The 18,913-nt window shown below is 54.9% G+C and overlaps 1 protein-coding gene across 8 annotated transcripts in view; it reads left to right on the plus strand.

Moving 5' to 3' along the window:
- Positions 1-18,913, plus strand: part of MYT1L (myelin transcription factor 1 like) — a 167,481-nt gene that overhangs the window by 42,280 nt on the left and 106,288 nt on the right. For all 8 annotated transcript variants that reach the window (XM_018052729.1, XM_018052732.1, XM_018052730.1 and 5 more), the window contains exon 6: positions 15,608-15,960. In XM_018052729.1, coding sequence (XP_017908218.1) covers positions 15,608-15,960 — 353 coding nt within the window. The remainder of the gene's footprint in view (positions 1-15,607; positions 15,961-18,913) is intronic.

The following is an 18,913-nucleotide window of genomic DNA, read 5'->3' on the forward strand; positions in this document are numbered from 1 at the left end:
AGGGATCCTGCGCTTCCCGTCTACTGGTTTCACAGGGATAGAATTCGCATTTGCATTAAAATAAAAAAACCCTAAAAATAATTGCATTTTTTTCTAACCACGCTTGAAAGTTTAACACAATTTTCCACATTTAATTGCAAAGCTGATTTTAATTAGTAGGGCCCCGCATGTGAAAAATGAAGATCCACTTGGGTGCATGGCAACACTGCAGTGTCTGTTTACGCTCTAATTAATGTAGGACTGCCATGCAGCAGGGCGCACGCCTGGGCGTGGGCGAAGAATTCTGTGCGCGCAGCCACCCAGCCAGGAGCCAGGGCGCCCACAGCCCCTTCATTCTGTATAAGACATCGCTGGGCACTGCCCATCCCTGAGCTTTATGGCGTGCCTGTCCTTCCTGCTAATATTATAAGTCAGAAGCTAGGGCGCACCTATCTCACCGTTTGATAGCTTGCATGCATGGTTGCAGAGAAGCTAAAAGGTGGAGCTCTAGGGACTGGTCTGTATGAAGTGAGGATTCGGAGCAAGTGGGTTTCCCAGACTCACCGTTGATCAACGCCTTATGATGAACTGCCTGTGCAAACACACACTTCAGGACTGTTGTGATGGCAGTTCACCTTTACACACAGTAAATCCTCTATTAAAAAAAAAAAAGAGCTTCCTGGCCATCACCCCAAGAAAACAGAGTGTGTGCTGCTCATCTCCAGCAGGTCTGCCCGAGTGGACACCTTGCCGGCCCTGGCCGCGTTTGTTACATATTTCAGAAGACAGTGTGACTGATTCGGTGTGTTTAAAACTGTCAATAAAACAGGTAATGCATTTCAGGGTAGATGTTTGACACTGGATAAAATTAAATACACTTTTAAAATAATTCTGCATTCAAAGAGAAGGAATATAGGTATTTTCAGGCAAGGACGTGGAGAATCTCTCATATTTACAATCTGTATTGGTTAAGATGAAACAAAGGAATTATCACCTAGGCCTGATTTCTTGACTGATGATTGCAAACGTATAACTATGGCTTTGAAGCCGCTCAGCACATACAGCAGACGTGGGTGTGTGGTGCGGCTCTGGTCAGGGATGACGGCTCCCTCCACCGTCTGTGGTGGGTACTCGGCCGCTACGTTGCAGAGCTGGTGTGTGGACGGGGTCTTGGCTGAGGCTGGGGCTGGGAGCTGCAGACCCTGCCGCGGGATCATGATCCAGGAGCCCTGCGTCCCTGCCGACAGCTGGGTCCGCGGCCCCAAGCTGGTCTCCAGAAACTATCTAGCGTTTGTTTTTAACTTTTCCAAGTTATAGATCAGGTGGGATAAGCATCTTTGCAGATAGTTTTGTGGCTGCTGGCCCCTTCCTCGGGGTAGACTGTCACAAGGAGGAGCAGAGCTTGAAGGACATGAGGACAGGACTGATTTCAGGAGTTTGTTTCTGGCAAGACGGGGCCGTCTGTGTTTCCAGGAGCGGGGAGGAGGTGTCCTTGTGGCCTTCAGCAAATAATATGAGAGAATTGTTTTTAAAGCACTTCCTTCTTATTCAGAATTTTTTTTTTTTGTAAAAGGATAAGTTTTTAGAAGATTGGTAATTTTTTAAACAATGCTATTGCTAGAAAATTCTGGGGAGAGGCATGTTTTGAAAGGTAAGCCATGCTTTCCTCCTCTTAAATGATCTCGCTCTTGTGAGCGGACTCCAGCATCCTCCCACCCCCGGGACTGAGCCTTGGCTGAGGCCCTCCGGAGCTCAGTGAGGAGCAGGTTCCGCGCGATGCTCAGGGCCAGGCGGAAGGTGAGAGGCTCTGTCCTCTGTCACAGCCACCTGCCCCCACCCCCCACCTCACATTCCAAGCCTGGGGGCAGAGGCTTCACCAGACCCACAGCCAAGGGTGTCAGGGAGGGTCAGAGCCCCTGAGGGGGACACTGCGCCCGAACCAAACGTCTAGACAAGTGTCTTTAGATTTCAAATGATAAAAATGCAGGCCTGCAAGGACAGCAGGGGTGGGCATCGGGGCCCAGCACCTCCACTGCCCGGGGCTCCTCCGGCCCAGGTCGGGCTCCAGGTGCCTCCGAGTCTCTCTGACCCCCGGCCGCGGATATGAGTAGCCCCACCCAACCGCGGGGGTGCTGGGAGCTGGGAGCAGTGAGCAGACACTTCTGCGGCCACACAGAGGCCCTGGGGCCACCCGAGGGCTGCCTCTCAGACGGCCCTGCCCTTGGTGACCATCCCTGAGGCCACACGCCGATGACACGAGGCAAACGGATGCTTACCAGTCACTGCACGGCACGGAGGTGGGGCCGTGGAGAAGACGCCCAGGACCAGGAATGAGCGAGCAAGCACTCAGGCTGGATTTCGGTCTGGTGGGGAGACTCACCATGTTGCTTATTTCAGAAATGACCACTTAGTTAAGCAATTGCACAGAGGTAGGTGTGCAGGGGTCACCTCGTGGCCAGATAGAATACGACACTCCAGGCCGCATCGAAGATGCTCTGTTGGTCTAATTACTGAGTGTTCACGGCACACACCATCAGCCAGCAGAAGGGATATTTCGGGACAAAGGGACACCCACCCTTTGACGTAAGGTGTGTGACTCGTGACAGCGATACACACGTACGTCCAGACGTGCAGGGTGCAGCGGAGGATGTGCCCAGAGAGACAGGAGGAGGGGTCCTGGGAGAACCCTGGACACACGGACACTCACGAGAGCCCGCAGCGTGGGGGCCCCAAAGCGTTGAGCAGGGGACAGGGCCGGAGACAAGCGTCTCCCTTCCTTCCTGCCACTTACAGATGCCACAGGCACAAGACACCGTGAGGGTCCTTCTCGAGCAAACCGAAGCCGAGGCCCCCTCAGCCACGCGTCTCTCAGCCTGGAGACCGTGGCGACTCACAGGGAACCCACGCGTGGAACCGCCGCAAGCTCCCAATGTGCCCGAGGTCGAACGCCTCATGGTGTCTCATTCCGATTTCTGAAGACATGATGAACCAGTGGTGCGGCGGGATTCCTACGGAGCAGAAGGCAGGGGACAAGCCCCTCCGGGTGGACGGTCCCGCGGGGACCCTGAAGCAGGGCCTCGCCCTCGAGGCAGGCAGAGTCGGCTGGCGGACCCCGGGTCCCACGGCCCAGCCCCACGTGCAAACCGAGGGAAGCCCAGCCACTCTGCACGGCTTGTCCTCAGGGCCAACTCCACCCGCTGTGGGAGTAGGACCCTCAGCAGGGGCATGGCCTGTGGCACCTGGTGAGATTCCGCATCATCCCTGTGTCCCTTTAGGGAAACCAAACCCCCCTGGGCTGTGGGCCTTCAGGAGGCACCCTCCTGGAGGTGGCATGCCTGCTGAGCTGGGCCTGAGCCTGAACTCGGGGGACCCACCCCCCAGCAAGGCTGGGCCCCCGTCACTGTCCTACTCCTGAGACAAGCAGGGGGAGGCTGGGGCTGGGGCCGGCCGCCTCTTCCCTCTCTGGACCAGCCTTCGGGTCCGAGTCCTTGGCCCCAGGGGGAGGAGGGGGTGCGGGGTGGCCAGGGCAGGTGGTCCCCCCGCAGGAGCTGCCATCGGCTCCAGGCCACCCCGCAGGGCATGGAGGGACCTGTCCTGAAGGGACCTGCCTCTGGCCTTTGGTTTCCCACCTGTGGTTGCTGCTTTTCCATAGGACCGACACGTGACACCTTTGAGCCGTTGTCCTTCAAATGCTGAGAAGCTGACACCCACAAAGGGGTCCACGCTCTCTACACCAGCCCTTAGTCTTTTCTTTCCAGTATCTGATGGCTTTTGATTGATGAGAATCACCTATTTTTTAAAAAATACGAGGAACCAGATGGCAATAGGCACCGTGAAAGGGAGCAGCACAGAACTCTAGAATGAGGAGCCTTAGCGATAAGGCCGACACCCCCAAGACCCCTCACCACAGAAGCCTTCCACGGATGGGGGCGCCCCAGGGAGCAAAGGCTGCACAACTCGGGTTCCAGAAAACGCCCTTAGAGACCCCGGGTGATGGACTGCCTCCTCCCCCTTCAGACGAGGAGCTGAGACCCCGCCTCCAAGGTCGCACAGTTAGCAGGAGGCTTCACGTCCAGCTCTTCCCGTCCACACCTGCGTCGAGGCCTTCCACATCTGCGGGACTAAGACGCGTCTTCCTGCTTGATGCTGAGGAGGTGGGTGCTTGCTGAGAAAACTGAGAGAAGAGAAGCAAAGTCCTCGTCCGCATGGTGTCAGTGAACACGGAGACGGACACACAGACAGCGTCTCTGCACCCGTCGGCCGCTGAGGGGTCTGACTCCCAGGAGGTGCTCCGCGGGGCAGTCGGCACGGCTGCGTCCTCTCCCAGGGCCCTCGCGGACCTTCCGCAGGACGCAAACAGGGCAGCTCTTACCCCCGAGCAGGGCAGGCCCCTCCACGGGCCCTCAGACCAGCTCGCAGGCCTGCGGGGGGCAAGGCGCGGCGAGGCGAGTTAGCACCTTCTCGCAGGGACAGGCGAGCCGTGTCCTCCTTGACACCAAAGGAGGTGGTGGGGGCCTCACTGAAGGGTCCAGGGGCTGGGCCGCGCAGCCTCTGAGCAACCAGAGAGGCAAGCGCCCTCGTCTAGAGCCGGCGTCAGGGTCAGGGAGAGGAACGGACTGCACACGCGTGCACGCACGCACGCGTGCACTCAGACCGCCCAGAGAATGGCCTGTGGGACCCCTGCCCACACCACCGGCTTCTGCCACATTGTCTCTGACGAGAGGGTCACAGCCTCTGTCAGAGCCGGGCTCGGCGTGCCCCCCAAGGGCACCCCTGTCATCCACGTTCAGAACGAGGGCTGTGGAGCTGGGAACAGCGGGGACCCGGTCCTTGAGGGTGGAACCCTGTGCCCAGGGCCAGCCCGGCAGGGTTGCTGGGCCCCGGTCACGTCTGCACGCAGAGCACGTCTGAGAGCCCAGTGGCAAACACAGGGAATCTGTTCTCACAGCGGGACCTCACGTTTCCAGTGGCTGTTAGACACGTAACTGCAGTAGAAATAGCTGAGTCCAGGTGAGCTGCCGTCCAGACCCCGGGCGGGGAGCCATACAGGCAGGATTTAGTTATAAGCTGATGTGTGTGTGTGTGGGGGGGGGGGGGGCGGGTGTTAGTCGCTCAGTCGTGTCCAGCTCTTTGCGACCCCGTGGACTGCAGCCCTTCAGGCTCCTCTGTCCATGCGATTCTCCAGGCAAGAATCCTGGAGTGGGTTGCCATGCCCTCCTCCAGGGGATCTTCCTGACCCAGAGATTGAACCCAAGTCTCCTGCAGCGCAGGCAGATTCTCTACCATTTGACCCACCAGGGATGTCCCTACAAGTTGATGCTTCCAACAACAACAAAAAAAAGTGCAGACTCAACAGCTTGTAACTACCCATTGCCTAAAGAAAATTTAAGGCAAGGCCGTTTCGTGGAGAAAACATGCTGAATCCTCTTGATGATGACCAGATTTTAAGGCTGATTATTTGTAGCCTGATGCCCATTAAACTACAGTCTAGGCCTGTAGCACCCTGAGCGCGGGCGATCGCATCTGATCACAAGACAGCTCTGAACGTCCATGTGGCGTAGAAGCTTGCATTTCTCTCGCAGGAAATGGTTAGAAATTGCATGTTTAAGAAGCTTTGTAATCTCTGTAAGGGACGCATTTTGCCCAGAGCGAGTGTCTGCGTGCGTATTCTGCGTGTCTGTACATATAGTATGTGCAGGTGCGGCTCGTGTGTCTCTATCAGGTGTTGAGATGCGACCCCAGGAGTGGTCATAGTTCTCTGAGCTAGGGAGGTTCCCAGGCATGCCCTCCATCCCAAGCTGAACATGTGAAAGCTCCATCCCTCAATTACCAGAACTTTCAATATTCCACAATTGAATAATTTCTTACCAGCCCTACAAAGACAAAGTGCTCTGTCCTGAGCATCTCAAGGAGAACTCCAGTTTATATTTAAGGGAGAGTAAGCAATCGTTAGCTTTTCATCTGCACACATTTGCTTGTATATTTGTCCCTGGGGCAAAGAGACAACTGGCAAAGTCATGAATTCTCGTACAGCTTGCCTCTCGCTTCTCCCTATCAGTCTTCGGCATGAGTGGAGCACAGCTGATTTCCAATGGTCTTTTAATTTCTGCTCTACAGCCGAGTGATTCAGTTGCAAGCTTTTTCTTTTTCATATCTCTTTCCACTATAGGTCGTTACAAGACATTGAATGTAGTGCCCAGTTCTGCACTGTGGGTGTTTACCTATTTGTGTACAGTACGTGTATATTGCTTATCCGTCTCCGTTGCCTTTCCTTTTGGGTAACCAGAAGTTTGTTTCCTATGCCTGTGAATCTTTCTGTTGTGGAAATAAGTTCATTTGTATGTTTTTTTAGGTTCCACATGTAAGTGATACCACATGACATTTGTCTTTCTCTGCCTGACTCACTTTATTTAATGTAATAATCTCTAGTTGCATCCAAGTTGCCAAAAATGGCATTATTTCATTCATTCATCTTTGTGGCTGAGTAATATTCCATCGTGTATCCATACCACATCTCCTTTGTCCATTCATTTACAGACGCAATGTTCATTTAAGATGGAATATCAAAGACAGAGCCTCCTGAACTCTAGACTGACATGGAAGGACTTTAAGGAGAAAGCAGATTGAGGTGGTCTTGGAGAGTCAGGAATAGAGGAAGTAGATGAGGACGGAGGGGCGGGGGGATGACGAAGCAGGGGAGGACGGCAGAGGGGTGGGGAAGATGGAGGGGCAGCTGGGGAGGATGGAGCGAGGGGTGGGGAGGACATGGGCGAGGGCGAGGGCAGGACGAGGGGGGAGGATGGAGGAGCAGCGGGGAGGACGGAGGGGCAGCGGGGAGGACGGAGGGGCAGCAGGGAGGGGCTGGGGGGGACGCGGGGAGGGGCTGGGGGGACGCGGGGGAGGGGCAACGGGGAGGGGTGGGGAGGGGCGGGGCACGCGGGGAGGGGTGGGGAGGGGCGGGCGGGGCACGCGGGGAGGGGTGGGGAGGGGCGGGCGGGGCACGCGGGGAGGGGTGGGGAGGGGCGGGCGGGGCACGCGGGGAGGGGTGGGGAGGGGCGGGCGGGGCACGCGGGGGAGGGGCGGGGCACGCGGGGAGGGGCGGGCGGGGCACGCGGGGCGGGGCGGGCGGGGCACGCGGGGCGGGGCGGGCGGGGCACGCGGGGCGGGCGGGCGGGGCGGGCGCTGGGCCGCACTCACACCTAAGGCTGCTCCCTTCGTGTCTTTGGGCTTTGAAAGAGCAGACACACAGGCTAATCCAGGTGAGAGCAACACGAGGGGGAGCGCACTGTAAGAAGTTCAAGAATTGTTTAAAATACGAGAAACAGTCTCAGCAGCCAGATAACCTCATCTCGTGGAACGGGGTTTGGGAAAAGGGGGCCAGGTCCTGGGCGCCTCCACCCACCCTCCCCCGTGGGCCAGGGACCCACCAGGCTGCTGCCTTTCCCTGCGGAAGCGTTCCGTTTGAGTCAAAATAAATTACATAGTGATTATGTTTTATTTGAATCTTTAAACTGCCATTCAAGGCAATAAATATTTAATAACAGGCTACATCATTTAAAATTATATCAAAAAGTAAAGCAAATCTCTGCCTTACAGAAACAGATTTTTTTAATTCTCTGAAGCAATAGGGTCAAGTAAACATTTTGAAGAATTATTCACTGAATGTCTTAAAATTCCTAGAACATTTGTGTCACATTTAACTTAAAATATATATACTTTTCAAATCAGTCTGGCTCTTGCTTACAATAGTATACAGAGAATAAAAGAAAAAAATTAAGGAAATATGTCAATATAGTCAAAACTGAATTGGTTTTATTAATATATATGTTCTTGGAAAGATATCAAACAGACATCTGGTATGCTAGCCACTTAATTGAATAATTCAGTTAATTAAATTACTTCTGAAGTAGTCTTAAATACCTTTATATATTCTAAGGACATGTAGGAATAACCCTTTAAAAATTCAGTGGTGAAAAGGAATGTCTGTACACAAGACAACAAGAGGAAGGAGAGAATAGCAAAATGAGAGCCCCTCCCACACAACCGGAAGGGATTTTATGTATTTTTTATATGTATCATTTGCTGCCAAAAGCCTAAAATAGGAACTCCTGTGCCCATCTTACAGATGGAAACTTGAGGCTGATAGGGATTAAATTAGCTACCCAAAGTTGAATAGCTGTGTAATCGTGAGCAAGTTACTTAAGCACATGTTTTCAGCAGACTCACTTTTCTGTTGATGCAGCTCCGATGCTGCTCACAGACTCTCCACGTGCGTGATGGCCGGACCCTCGCTGTCTGTGTAGACATGGCCCCTCCTTCCAGGCCACATCCAAAACCCAGCTCCCAGTACAACACCCGTCCTGGCCTGGTTACTCTTCTCCTGCTCGGGTGGGCTCCCAGAGGCCTCTGAGAGCTGTCCCGAGCTGCAGGTCTCTCCACGGCTACCGCTCCAGCAGACCGGGACTGCTGGGGACCAGCGCAGACCTCCTCAGAGCCCTGGGCACTCGGATGGTTCTCTGTCCTCTGCATCTGCTCCTGCTGACCCTCCTCCCCTCCCCTGCCTCACACACCCTTGTTCCCGGATGTCTGTCTACGCTCTCTTCTCCTCTCTCCACCCTCCCAAGGAAGCCAGCTCTATCCCACTGAACAGTGACCCCACAAACCAAAGACGCAAGCCAGCCCACCCCTGACCCAAGTCCCCTCCCCTGAGTCCAGTCCCCTCCCCTGAGTCCAGTCCTCCCCCGAGTCCAGTCCCCTCCCCTGAGTCCAGTCCTCCCCAAGTCCAGTCCTCCCCCGAGTCCAGGCCCCTCCCCTGAGTCCAGTCCCCTCCCCCAAGTCCAGTCCCCTCCCCCGAGTCCAGTCCTCCCCCGAGTCCAGTCCCCTCCCCCGAGTCCAGTCCCCCCCTGAGTCCAGTCCTCCCCTGAGTCCAGCCCCCTCCTGAGTCCAGTCCTCCCCCTAGTCCAGGCCCCTCCCCCGAGTCCAGTCCCCCCATGAGTCCAGCCCCCTCCTGAGTCCAGCCCCCTCCTGAGTCCAGTCCTCCCCCGAGTCCAGTCCTCCCCCGAGTCCAGGCCCCTCCCCGAGTCCAGTCCCCCCCTGAGTCCAGCCCCCTCCTGAGTCCAGCCCCCTCCTGAGTCCAGTCCTCCCCCGAGTCCAGTCCCCTCCCCCGAGTCCAGTCCCCTCCCCCGAGTGCAGTCCTCCCCCGAGTCCAGTCCCCTCCCCCGAGTCCAGTCCTCCCCCGAGTCCAGTCCCCCCCCGAGTCCAGTCCTCCCCTGAGTCCAGCCCCCTCCTGAGTCCAGTCCTCCCCTGAGTCCAGTCCTCCCCCGAGTCCTGTCCTCCTCCAAGTCCAGTCTCCTCCCCGAGTCCAGTCCTCCCCCCGAGTCCAGCCCCTTCTCCACACCGCAGCCTTAGGAAGGGTTTCCAGTGAGCCCACTGCTCTCCTGACCTCGTCCCAGTGCCCCCAGGAAGCCGCTGACCAGCAGTGATGGGCGCCTCTGTGTCCAGGGCTGTCTCCGTGCTGCTGAGCAGCCACTCTGCACTTTCTCTCTGACTCTGTGTCTCTCCTGCCCCCTCCATAGGCGGCCCTCTGTGAAGCTGTCCAACCCCCATCCTCTCCAGGAGGGTAGCTCTCTCTGCTCCTGTCCTGAGAGATGAGGGCCCTCTGAGCCGCCGCTCAAAGCGTCTCCTGCACAAATGAATCATTCAGCCTAGTTATTCAGCACAACCTGCGGGGAGCCCCCTTAGCATGTGAAGCTGTCACAGAAGCAGAAACGTCACCAGGTGAATGAGGTCTCCTCACACCCCAGTAAGAGAGGCGGGCGTGCGTCTCCCTCTTTGGAGACTGGAAAACCAAGACATGGTGCCTGGGCAGGGGGTCAAATACCTTGTGTGAGGTTACTCAGCCTTGAGATTTTCAGCATATATCCCTGAGTATCTGTCCCTCAAAAACGGAATTAGAAGAGCACCCATCTCCGTGGGTCACTGCAGGGTTTCCTGGATCCATACGTGTAAAGATTTTAGGAAACCAGGCTCAGGATCAGTGTTCTGTGAGCGCTGGGCCAACAGCAGAGCCCAGAACTCCAGAGTCTTGTTTACATGGGATTTCCGTTCTTCCAAAATAACCATTCATCCTCGACACACTGAGGCTCTGCGAGCAACGCAAGAGAAATGCCCGCCATCAGAGAAGAGACCACAAAGAGCACCCGTGGGCGCGGGGCTGGCCTTGGCTTCCCTGTGCTCACGAGCACAGGCCGCCTCATCCTAGACCTCGGGTCTCTGCCCGCAGCTGTGATGCGTGAGCTGGGCACGGGGCGCAGCCGGCAGGCGTGTTCTTCAGTGTCAGAGCCCCTGTCCCCATTTGTATGAAAACTGGAGAAGTGAAAATGTCAAGGGAAATATTAAAAGCAACATGGAAGCCAGCCTCGAGAGCACTAGGTACACCATATTTTATATGTGTGTGTTCACAGCAAGGTCTCGTGGCAAGTGACCAATTGTCTAGAATAACCTTACACAGAAGACTAAACATGGCTTAAATCAAGTTAACATCAAAAGGACTGCGAACACTGCAGCGTCTGCAGGATGTACGAGGTGCCCAGAAGCTCAGGGCAGCTGAGAACGTCAAAGCCCGGGGTTCACAGGGCTCAGGCTGCAGCCCTCCCGTCCGTGACTCCCAGCAGCTCGCGGAGGCTGAAGCACGTGCTGCCGTGACCCTCAGTCGTCACACCTGCTGCCTCTCTGAAGTCTGCACCGTGGGGAGGACACACAGGACGCGTCTGCAGCCACCTTCGGCTGCTGTGTGTGCTGCAGACTGAGGGGGTGCAGGGGCGTGAGGAGCGGTCCTGGGGACCCTGTGGACAGTGCCCAGGCCTCGGCTCGCCTCTCGGCTCGGAGGTGGGCAGAGCCTGCAGGCCTGACCGCTGCCTCCTGCTGAAGCATTTCGGCTCCCGCGCGGTGCCCTGTCCATCAGAGCGGCCGAGTCTGCTTCTGTTGTGCTTATCTGCTTTGTCCCCTTGAGCGGCCGGAATGGAAGGCTGAGCTTTCCTGCTGTTGGCTTGTCAAGACACTGAGCTGCCCCCCAAAGCTCAGCCCCCCTCTACTCAGCCCCACTCAGTGCCCAGGTCCTTCCCACAGGGCTCTCACTCAGCAGGCATTTACCCAGAACCTACTGTGTCCAAGCTGGCATAGCCACAAGCCGCCCATGGCTCCTGGACACTTGAAATATGAAGAGTGCCTCTGAGCAGTTCATTTCAAAATCTCCTTTAATTGTCTTCAATGGCTATATGTGACTAGTGGCTACTCTGTTAGACACTGCGGCTCTAAAAATAGAGCGAGCGTTAACCTGTGGCCCACGGCTCAGTCCTGCGAAGGAGAAAGACAGTGTGTCAGCCCATAATCATGCTGGATGTGGTAAGTGCTTTCACTACTAATAAGTGAAGAAAACTGTAATGCTCACACCCGAGGTTCCCTCGGCAGCTGTGGGAAAGGCAGCCAATGCCTGGTGGAGGCTGATGGCAACGGTGAGAAACAGGAGTGAGGACACGATGCTGACATGAACGCCATGCCCTGGAGGAGCCCAGACCTGCCCGCGGGTGGTGAGGGCCAGCCCTGGCGCCGGCTGCGTTCATTCCTGGGGCTTCCTTTTGGCACCAGATTGCCACTTTTCCCTTAGACTCTTCTGCCTACCCTGTCCTGCTGGGACATTCCAGAACTGTGGGGGATGTTGTTTTTTAGAAAGACCCGTATGTGTCTGTGGACGTGAGCCCAGATGAGTCTGGAGGAGGCAACAGCTGGGAGGCAGGCTGGCTTCTCCAGCTCTTGGACCACAGCCGCTGCAGGTGGGAGAGAAGCAGAGAGCGTACTTCCCCAGCTGGGCGTGTCCTGTCCTGCCCACCCCCTGCCAGCAGACACAGGGTCCATGTGCGGGCATAGGAGGCACCATGCTCCCCTGTGTGTGTCCCAGGGTTTCCTCCCAAGGCTTCACTTGGAAATGTTTCAGACCACTGGGCATCGTCGATCAGAAAGCGTCTGCTAATCATGGAGGCGCTTCATCCTGGCCCACGCAGCCACAGTGTCTGGGCTTCCCTGGAGGCTCAGACAGTAAAGACTGACTGCAATGCAGAGAATGCCAGTTCCATCCCTGGGTCGGGAAGATCCCCTGGAAAATGAAATGGCACAACTCACTCCAATATTCTTGCCTGGAGAATCTCATGGACAGAGGAGTCTGGCAGGCTACAATCCATGGGTCACAATCCAGGAGCTGTTTGACATAAATAAAGTGAAATCTGGCCTGGGGGCTTGATTGTCATGTCTAAAATCAATACCAGGAACTCACAGTCTGATTTTGTTTGTAGGTGGAGCACAATTTTATTTATAGTTTACATTAGTAGCTATAAAGAAAAAAAAAAAAACTTGAGCATCAAACCATGTTAAACTGGCAGAAGACACTGGAAGCTTGAGGCCGACTAATTCTGGAAAGTTGGAAAAAATGAATCCAGATGGTTTACAAAATGCAGGAGAAAGAAATAAAGGCAATCCACGTAAAAAGAGAAGGCAGTCTCCATTCCCCTGCTCTGAACTTTACAACCCCACCATCTCAAGTCTGAGCGTCTGGGGATTTCAGGTGGCAGAGAGGGGAGAACCAGCAAGAAGCCCACTATCGTCTTGAGTTCACACCAGCGTGCTGGGTTCACACCATCGTGCTGGGTTCACACCAGTGTACTAAGATCACACCATCATTCTGGGTTTACACCGGCACACTGGGTTCACACTGGCGTGCTGGATTCACACCAGTGTACTGAGATCGCACCATCCTGCTGGGTTCACACCATCGTGCTGGGTTCACACCGGCGTGCTGGGTTCACACCATCGTGCTGAGTTCAAACCATCATGCTGGGTTCACACCGGCGTGCTGGGTTAGGGTTTTCACACCATCGTGCTGGGTTCACACCATCATGCTGGGTTCACACCAGTGTACTGAGATCACACCATCGTGCTGGGTTCACACTGGCATGTTGGGTTCACACCATCGTGCTGGGTTCACACCAGTGTACTGAGATCACACTGGCATGCTGGGTTCACACCGGCGTGCTGGGTTCACACCATCGGCAGACCTTCCCATTGCCCAGTGGAGGTGGGCCATTCTGAGTTAGATCAAGGTTAGCTGGCCCATCATTCGCCTGTACCTGACTGAGCCTGAGGGTGACAGCAGCCTGGCTGTCTGTCCCAGTGAACACCTGGTGTACAGGTAGCTTTGATGCAGCGCACACACGCTGAAAGGTTGTTGCTGAACCATGAAAGACGCTGGGATTCTTGGCTTCTGGAGGAGAGGAATTCAATCCAGGGCCAGAGATGAGGCTTGATCTCTCTGCCCCCTTCTGATGTTTATGTCAGAAGCTTTCCCTATCTCTTTTATACTTTAATAGAACTTTGTTACACAAAAGCTCTGAGCGATCAAGGCTCATCTCTGGCCCTGGATTGAATTCTTCTCCTCCAGAGGCCAAGAATCCTGGCATCTTTCGTGGTTCAGCAACAACCTTTCAACACCCAGCAATTTGTTGATGGACAGAGTCAAGAGAGAGGAGATTTGGGGAAGTAACTGTAGTCCTCGTGAGCCACAAGTTCACCAACAGAGCCCAGAAGGACAAGACTACTTATTGCTATACTCACTGACGTATTCAGATAAACACAGAGTGAATCCATCAACAAGTCCACTGAAATCTAGGACCGCATCTGGAAGACATGGGTTGGAATGGAAATCGGACCTGACCAGTTGTCAGGGACGGAAGCCAAGAGGATGTGGCCATTCATGCAATGGAATATTTGTCCCCGATTATCGACACAGCTTCTCCCCAAATCCATGTAAATATTCCCATAAGAGAAATCTCAGGTAGCTGTTTATTTCCTATTAGAAACGCTCTCTAGACCAGTATGTGTTTCCTTCAGCTTCTCTGATTCCAATAAATATTATCCTGGGGCTGACTGTTGTGTTTTTAAGAGATGAGAACAGTCAACAGGCAGAAGGCCCATCACACTGGGCTCATGGGGAGGCTCTGTGCCTCCTCCTCCCCCATCGCCTCCCTCCCACCCGCCGTGTCCTCCCCTTCGAGCCTGCGTCACCTGCCCACGTGCAGCTGTGATTGCATCACTGATAGCTCCTGTTTGCTGCACCCAACCCCGAGTCCCTGAGCAGCCCGCAGGCTGCTCTGACCCCGCTCGGCTCTCAGATCCACGTGCTCACCCCCAGGCGTCTGTGTATGGCCCTCCAGGCCCATCTCCAGGGCCCCTTCCCGGGGACACCCCAGCCCCCTTGACTTGTCGCCCCTCTCCTTACGACATGGCCCCTCAATGTTTCAATCCCACGTCTGCCACTCTGTGTCCAGTCGCTCAACAGCCTCTTGGTGCCCCTGACCCCCTGGGTGCTGGGCGCACTGTGGTAAACACTGAGCAGAGCTTCTAAAGCAGAATTACGCCCAGGGCTGAGTCCTCTGGGACCAAAAGTGACCTGAAAGGTGGATCTTCGTCCTTGACCTCTGAGTCTGCTGCCCAGCACAGGCCAGCACGGAGGGGGCTGCCGAGATGATGACGCACTGGGTGGGTTTTGACTGAGTGAATTCCTGGGTCCAAAAGTAAGCTGATCATGGTCTGTGGGAATCCCCTGCCACAGTGTTCAGCTATTAGTGGGGGTCACACACCTCATTTAAGACACATGGAATAATCAGGAAGAAAAGGACTATATTCAGCACTTTGGAGAATTGTTCTTTTTCAAGGAAATGTCATGCGTGCCTACCCTGAGGGTCTCGCCCAAGTTTGATCAGTTTCAGCATGATCAGTGCTGGATGCTAGGTCAGCTGAGTGCTGTCTTCAGTGCCGGGGCGGGGCCGACAGCCTCTGTAGACTTGAAGCTTGTTCTCATCGGTAAATGTTGCAGTCTGTCTTCTCAGAGTGTCATCCTGTCTACACAAAGAGTGTTATCTTGAGAATATTCAGATCCAGATATATCCAGAGCTTTTCCACAACCTACATATTTTCACATTACACAGTAATGTCTACGTGTGAATGCAACGTGCAGGACTCGTTTTCATTTCTAAATGCAAGGGCTTCCGTTGTGGCTCAGCTGGTAGAGAATCCGCCTGCAATGCGGGAGACCTGGGTTCAGTCCCTTGGTTGGGAAGATCCTCTGGAGAAGGGATAGGCTACCCGCTCCAGTATCTTGGCCTGGAGAATCCCATGGGCTACAGTCCACGGGGTTAAAGAGAGTCAGACACACCTGGGCACTTTCACCTTCTGAACGCGTGTTACACTCGGGTGCACGCGGGTGTGTTTGGAGAGACGGTTAGTAGACTCGTGTTGTCAGTTACGGGGTGCTGCGCACGTGCTTCGTCATGTCCTTGGGGATGCTGTGAGGGTCGCCGGGCGATCGCGGGGGCGGCGCTGACGGGACCGAGAGGAGGCCCTCGCCCGCTGGGTTTCTGTGTGTTGCTGCCTCGTGCACAGCTGCTGCACACGCGTCACAGCCCGTGTGCACACACCCTCTCTGCACTTGTGCTGAACCTCAGCCTCTCCCACCACGACTCCTGAAGCCCCGACACTCAGCGACAGTAACTCAGGTCTTCTCTCTCTCTCTTTTTAACAGCGTGTATGGTTGTCCCTTGGCTAAAAAAAGAAAAACGCAAGACAAACAGCCCCAAGAGCCTGCTCCCAAGCGGAAACCGTTCACAGTGAAGGCGGACAGCTCGTCAGTGGACGAGTGTTACGACAGCGACGGCTCAGAGGACGCAGACGAGAAGGAGGAGGACGAGGATGAGGAGGACGAGTCGGACGAGGACGAGGAGCAGAGGGAGGATGAGGAGGAGGACGAGGACGGGGACCGCGAGGACGAGGAGGAGATGGACGAGGAGGACGAGGACGAGGAGGACCACGAGGAGGAGGAGGAGGACGAGGACGAGGAGGACGAGGAGGAGGACGAGGACGACGAGGAGGACAACGGTAACCCTCCGCGGGCCCCGGGCTCAGGCGGCCGGGCGGCGCCACGGGCACAGCGGGCCCCCTGGCTCTCACTGTCTGTAGAGAAGTCTGCCAGCACCCCTTAGACCTTAGGTCCGAGCGGTCATCCCCGAACTTGCTGAAACGTCTGCGGTGTGCTCGTTTGTTTAGCTTGGCCGCTTTCATCCAGAAAGTTCAGTCTGCGTTTCCCCAGGTGCTCCCCCCAAGAGGTCCCGTGCTGAGCCACTCTGGGGGTGGTGGGGTGGACGTGACCCAGCCTGCGGGCGTCCACGGGACCTGGAAGCTCGGTGTGACCCCTGCGCATGAGCTGGTGAAGTAGGCTTTGTCCTGCAGCTGCCGAGGCTTAGTGTTAGTGACCATCGGGCAGGGGTCAGGAAGGAGCGCTGCTCTTCGAAGCGCTGGATTAACCCGTCGTCTGCTTCCGTGTGGGAGAACCATGTTTCTAATCCGATGAGACGGACAGGTCAGAAGCCCTCTGTGCTGGGTGGTGGCATCTTTGGAGCAATAAATTTCAGATGGCTTTGCTTTTACATCCAGCTTTCTATTAGTGCCAGACTCAGAAAGACCAGAGTTCAAATGCCAGTCCTTTCTCGGAAGTTGTCTCTTTTCTGGAGAGAAGTGGGAGGTTTGTGAAGAGCCTAGTTCTAGTCTTTACTGCCTTGGAGTTTGCCTCAGAGAAATGGCAAACCCCTTTAAAAAGCGAAAGGAATCTTTCCTCCCCCTTATGCTTCTTCTTTGGGCTCAGTTCTCTTTGAGAATCTGAATTTGGAGAAGCACTGATTTTCCAGCACAAAGGACAGCAGTTTCCATTAGTGGAGAGAGTTTTCAGGTCCCGTAGATGTGAGCAAGTTATTGCTAACCCGCGGGGTGGACACAAACCAACATCCCTCCTTCCGAGGCCATACGCGTCAGTTTCAGGAAACTGAATTTTTGTGACAGGATCCTCGATTGCTCTCGTGAGTTAGGTCCTTATGAAAGGACCTTATGAAAACCATTAGACGCATTTACATGGATAATCCGAGCGTGCCTACAGGTACCTGTACACACACACACACACACACACACCCCCCTCATGGATTGAAACAGGGTCTCCCCAGCTTATTCTCCTTGTCTCGTGGTGCAGAGGCCGCCTGGGCATCAGCATGAGGGCACCCCCGCATGCGGGCACCGCACGCTCTGCTGAGCAGACTGTGCCTTCATTAGTGAGAAGCTGGGACTTCCATGCTGAGAATTAGAAACAGCAGTTCTGGGTAATAAGGTTGTGGAATGGGAATGGAGGTCTGACCAATTTGGAAAGTCATTTCTGGACGCCGTCTCCAATGGGGATCGTTCTGGGTGAAGCCATCCATTGTCGAGGCTGCTTTGTGACTTGCAGCTTAACCACGGCTTCGCATGAAGATGGTGTGAAATACTGCTCTTCCCTACCGTCTCTCGGTGTTTCAAAAGCAGCAGCCATGACCATCTGAAGCTGTGGAACTTCGGGTGCTTGATGGGTGAGGGTGGGAGAGATGTGCGCTCACGGGAGCCTCATTTATCCAGGCGTCTTAATCAGAGTGCAGATTCTGCCCTCTGTCTGCTAGAATGAGACTGACAACTCTAGCTTACTTAGGGCTATGGTTTAAAAAAGCTACTTTTAAAAATGCAAAGTAACATATTTTGCAGAAGTGAACAGAGCCTTATTGAAACAATAGGCTTCAGCTTGTGACTGTATTGGGTTTGTTTGCTCGGACTTGAACGCTTAGAATTGCTTTAAAAAGTGAAAAAGAAAAGCTAGAGTTTTCTGGGAAAAGTCAAGTAAGTGGGCGTAGAAAAGGGTTCATGAAACAGCTGCATGATTATAACATCTGGCCACGTGCCACCACCTGGCACCCAGCACCCAGTCAGTGTTCTGCAAACATCAAGTCCATGTCAGAGGCATGTAAGGAAGTTGGTTCCAGAAAGAAAAGGCCAAGCAGAAGGATAAATGATTGCCTGCTGGCTCCTGGTGTCAGAATTCATGTTCAGCTCTGGATTCCCCAGCTGAGCCCCAATTAGAATCATTGATTACGTGAACTTGAAAGGAATCAACTAGAGCTGCTAATGAGAGGTTCAGCCAGGCTGCCCATACTGTGGCTCACTCAGCCCATACTGGGCTGCCTCTTCTGTTATAGGACGAATATGTCAGTTTGACCAAATAGTTTGACAGTGAAGTGTAGTCAGTTACTCCCTCTTGGACAGGCTATCATCAAATCCTACACCCCAAAGAGTTGTTAGCTCAAAGATGGCCCGTGTGACAGACCCGGCACCGAGGTTCTGATTTACACTAAGCTCTGGGCTGGGGGGCGTCACAAGCTCGCCTGATTTCTAAGTCAGACAAACGCATCCCTCCTAAGAAGAGCCCACTTCCGAGGCCTGGTTCCTGGAGAACGTTCCACAGAGCTTCTCTGTTCTGGAGAGAAGTGTCCACTGCAGGAGCCTGTGAACATGCATTCCAAGACCCCGGCCACCCCCGTGAACACCTGCCAAGTGGGCTGAGCAGCAGGAGTTCCCTAACCCCAGGGCCAGGCATTTCCAGGAAGGTTAGACCCCAGGAGACATAGCTGGGCTGATGAACCGTGTCTTCCACATGGTCAGACTCCTAGCTGTGGCCACTTAGGCAGGCTTCGAAAGGCGTGTGCCCGCCTGCCCCTGTTTTTCTGTCCTCCCCACGTGCGCTTTGTTTGCCTGATAGCTCAGTTTTCTGCCAGGATCACCACCAGCCAGTGTGAGTTCTGCCCCCACGGCCACGTCTGTAACGTGGGAAGCTCAGAGTGGCTGCAGGACACCCCCACAGAGCGCGCCTTCCTCCCCTCCACGTATTGGCAGAGACTGGGCATTTCTGAAAACCTGGGGAGAGCGCCTCTTGTGTCTGGTGACCGGAGCGCTGGGTCAGCGTCTTGAAGGTGCTATTGCCTGT

The sequence above is a fragment of the Capra hircus genome, chromosome 8, assembly GCF_001704415.2.
Source record: "Capra hircus breed San Clemente chromosome 8, ASM170441v1, whole genome shotgun sequence".
In the NCBI taxonomy this organism is placed as follows: Eukaryota; Metazoa; Chordata; class Mammalia; order Artiodactyla; family Bovidae; genus Capra; species Capra hircus.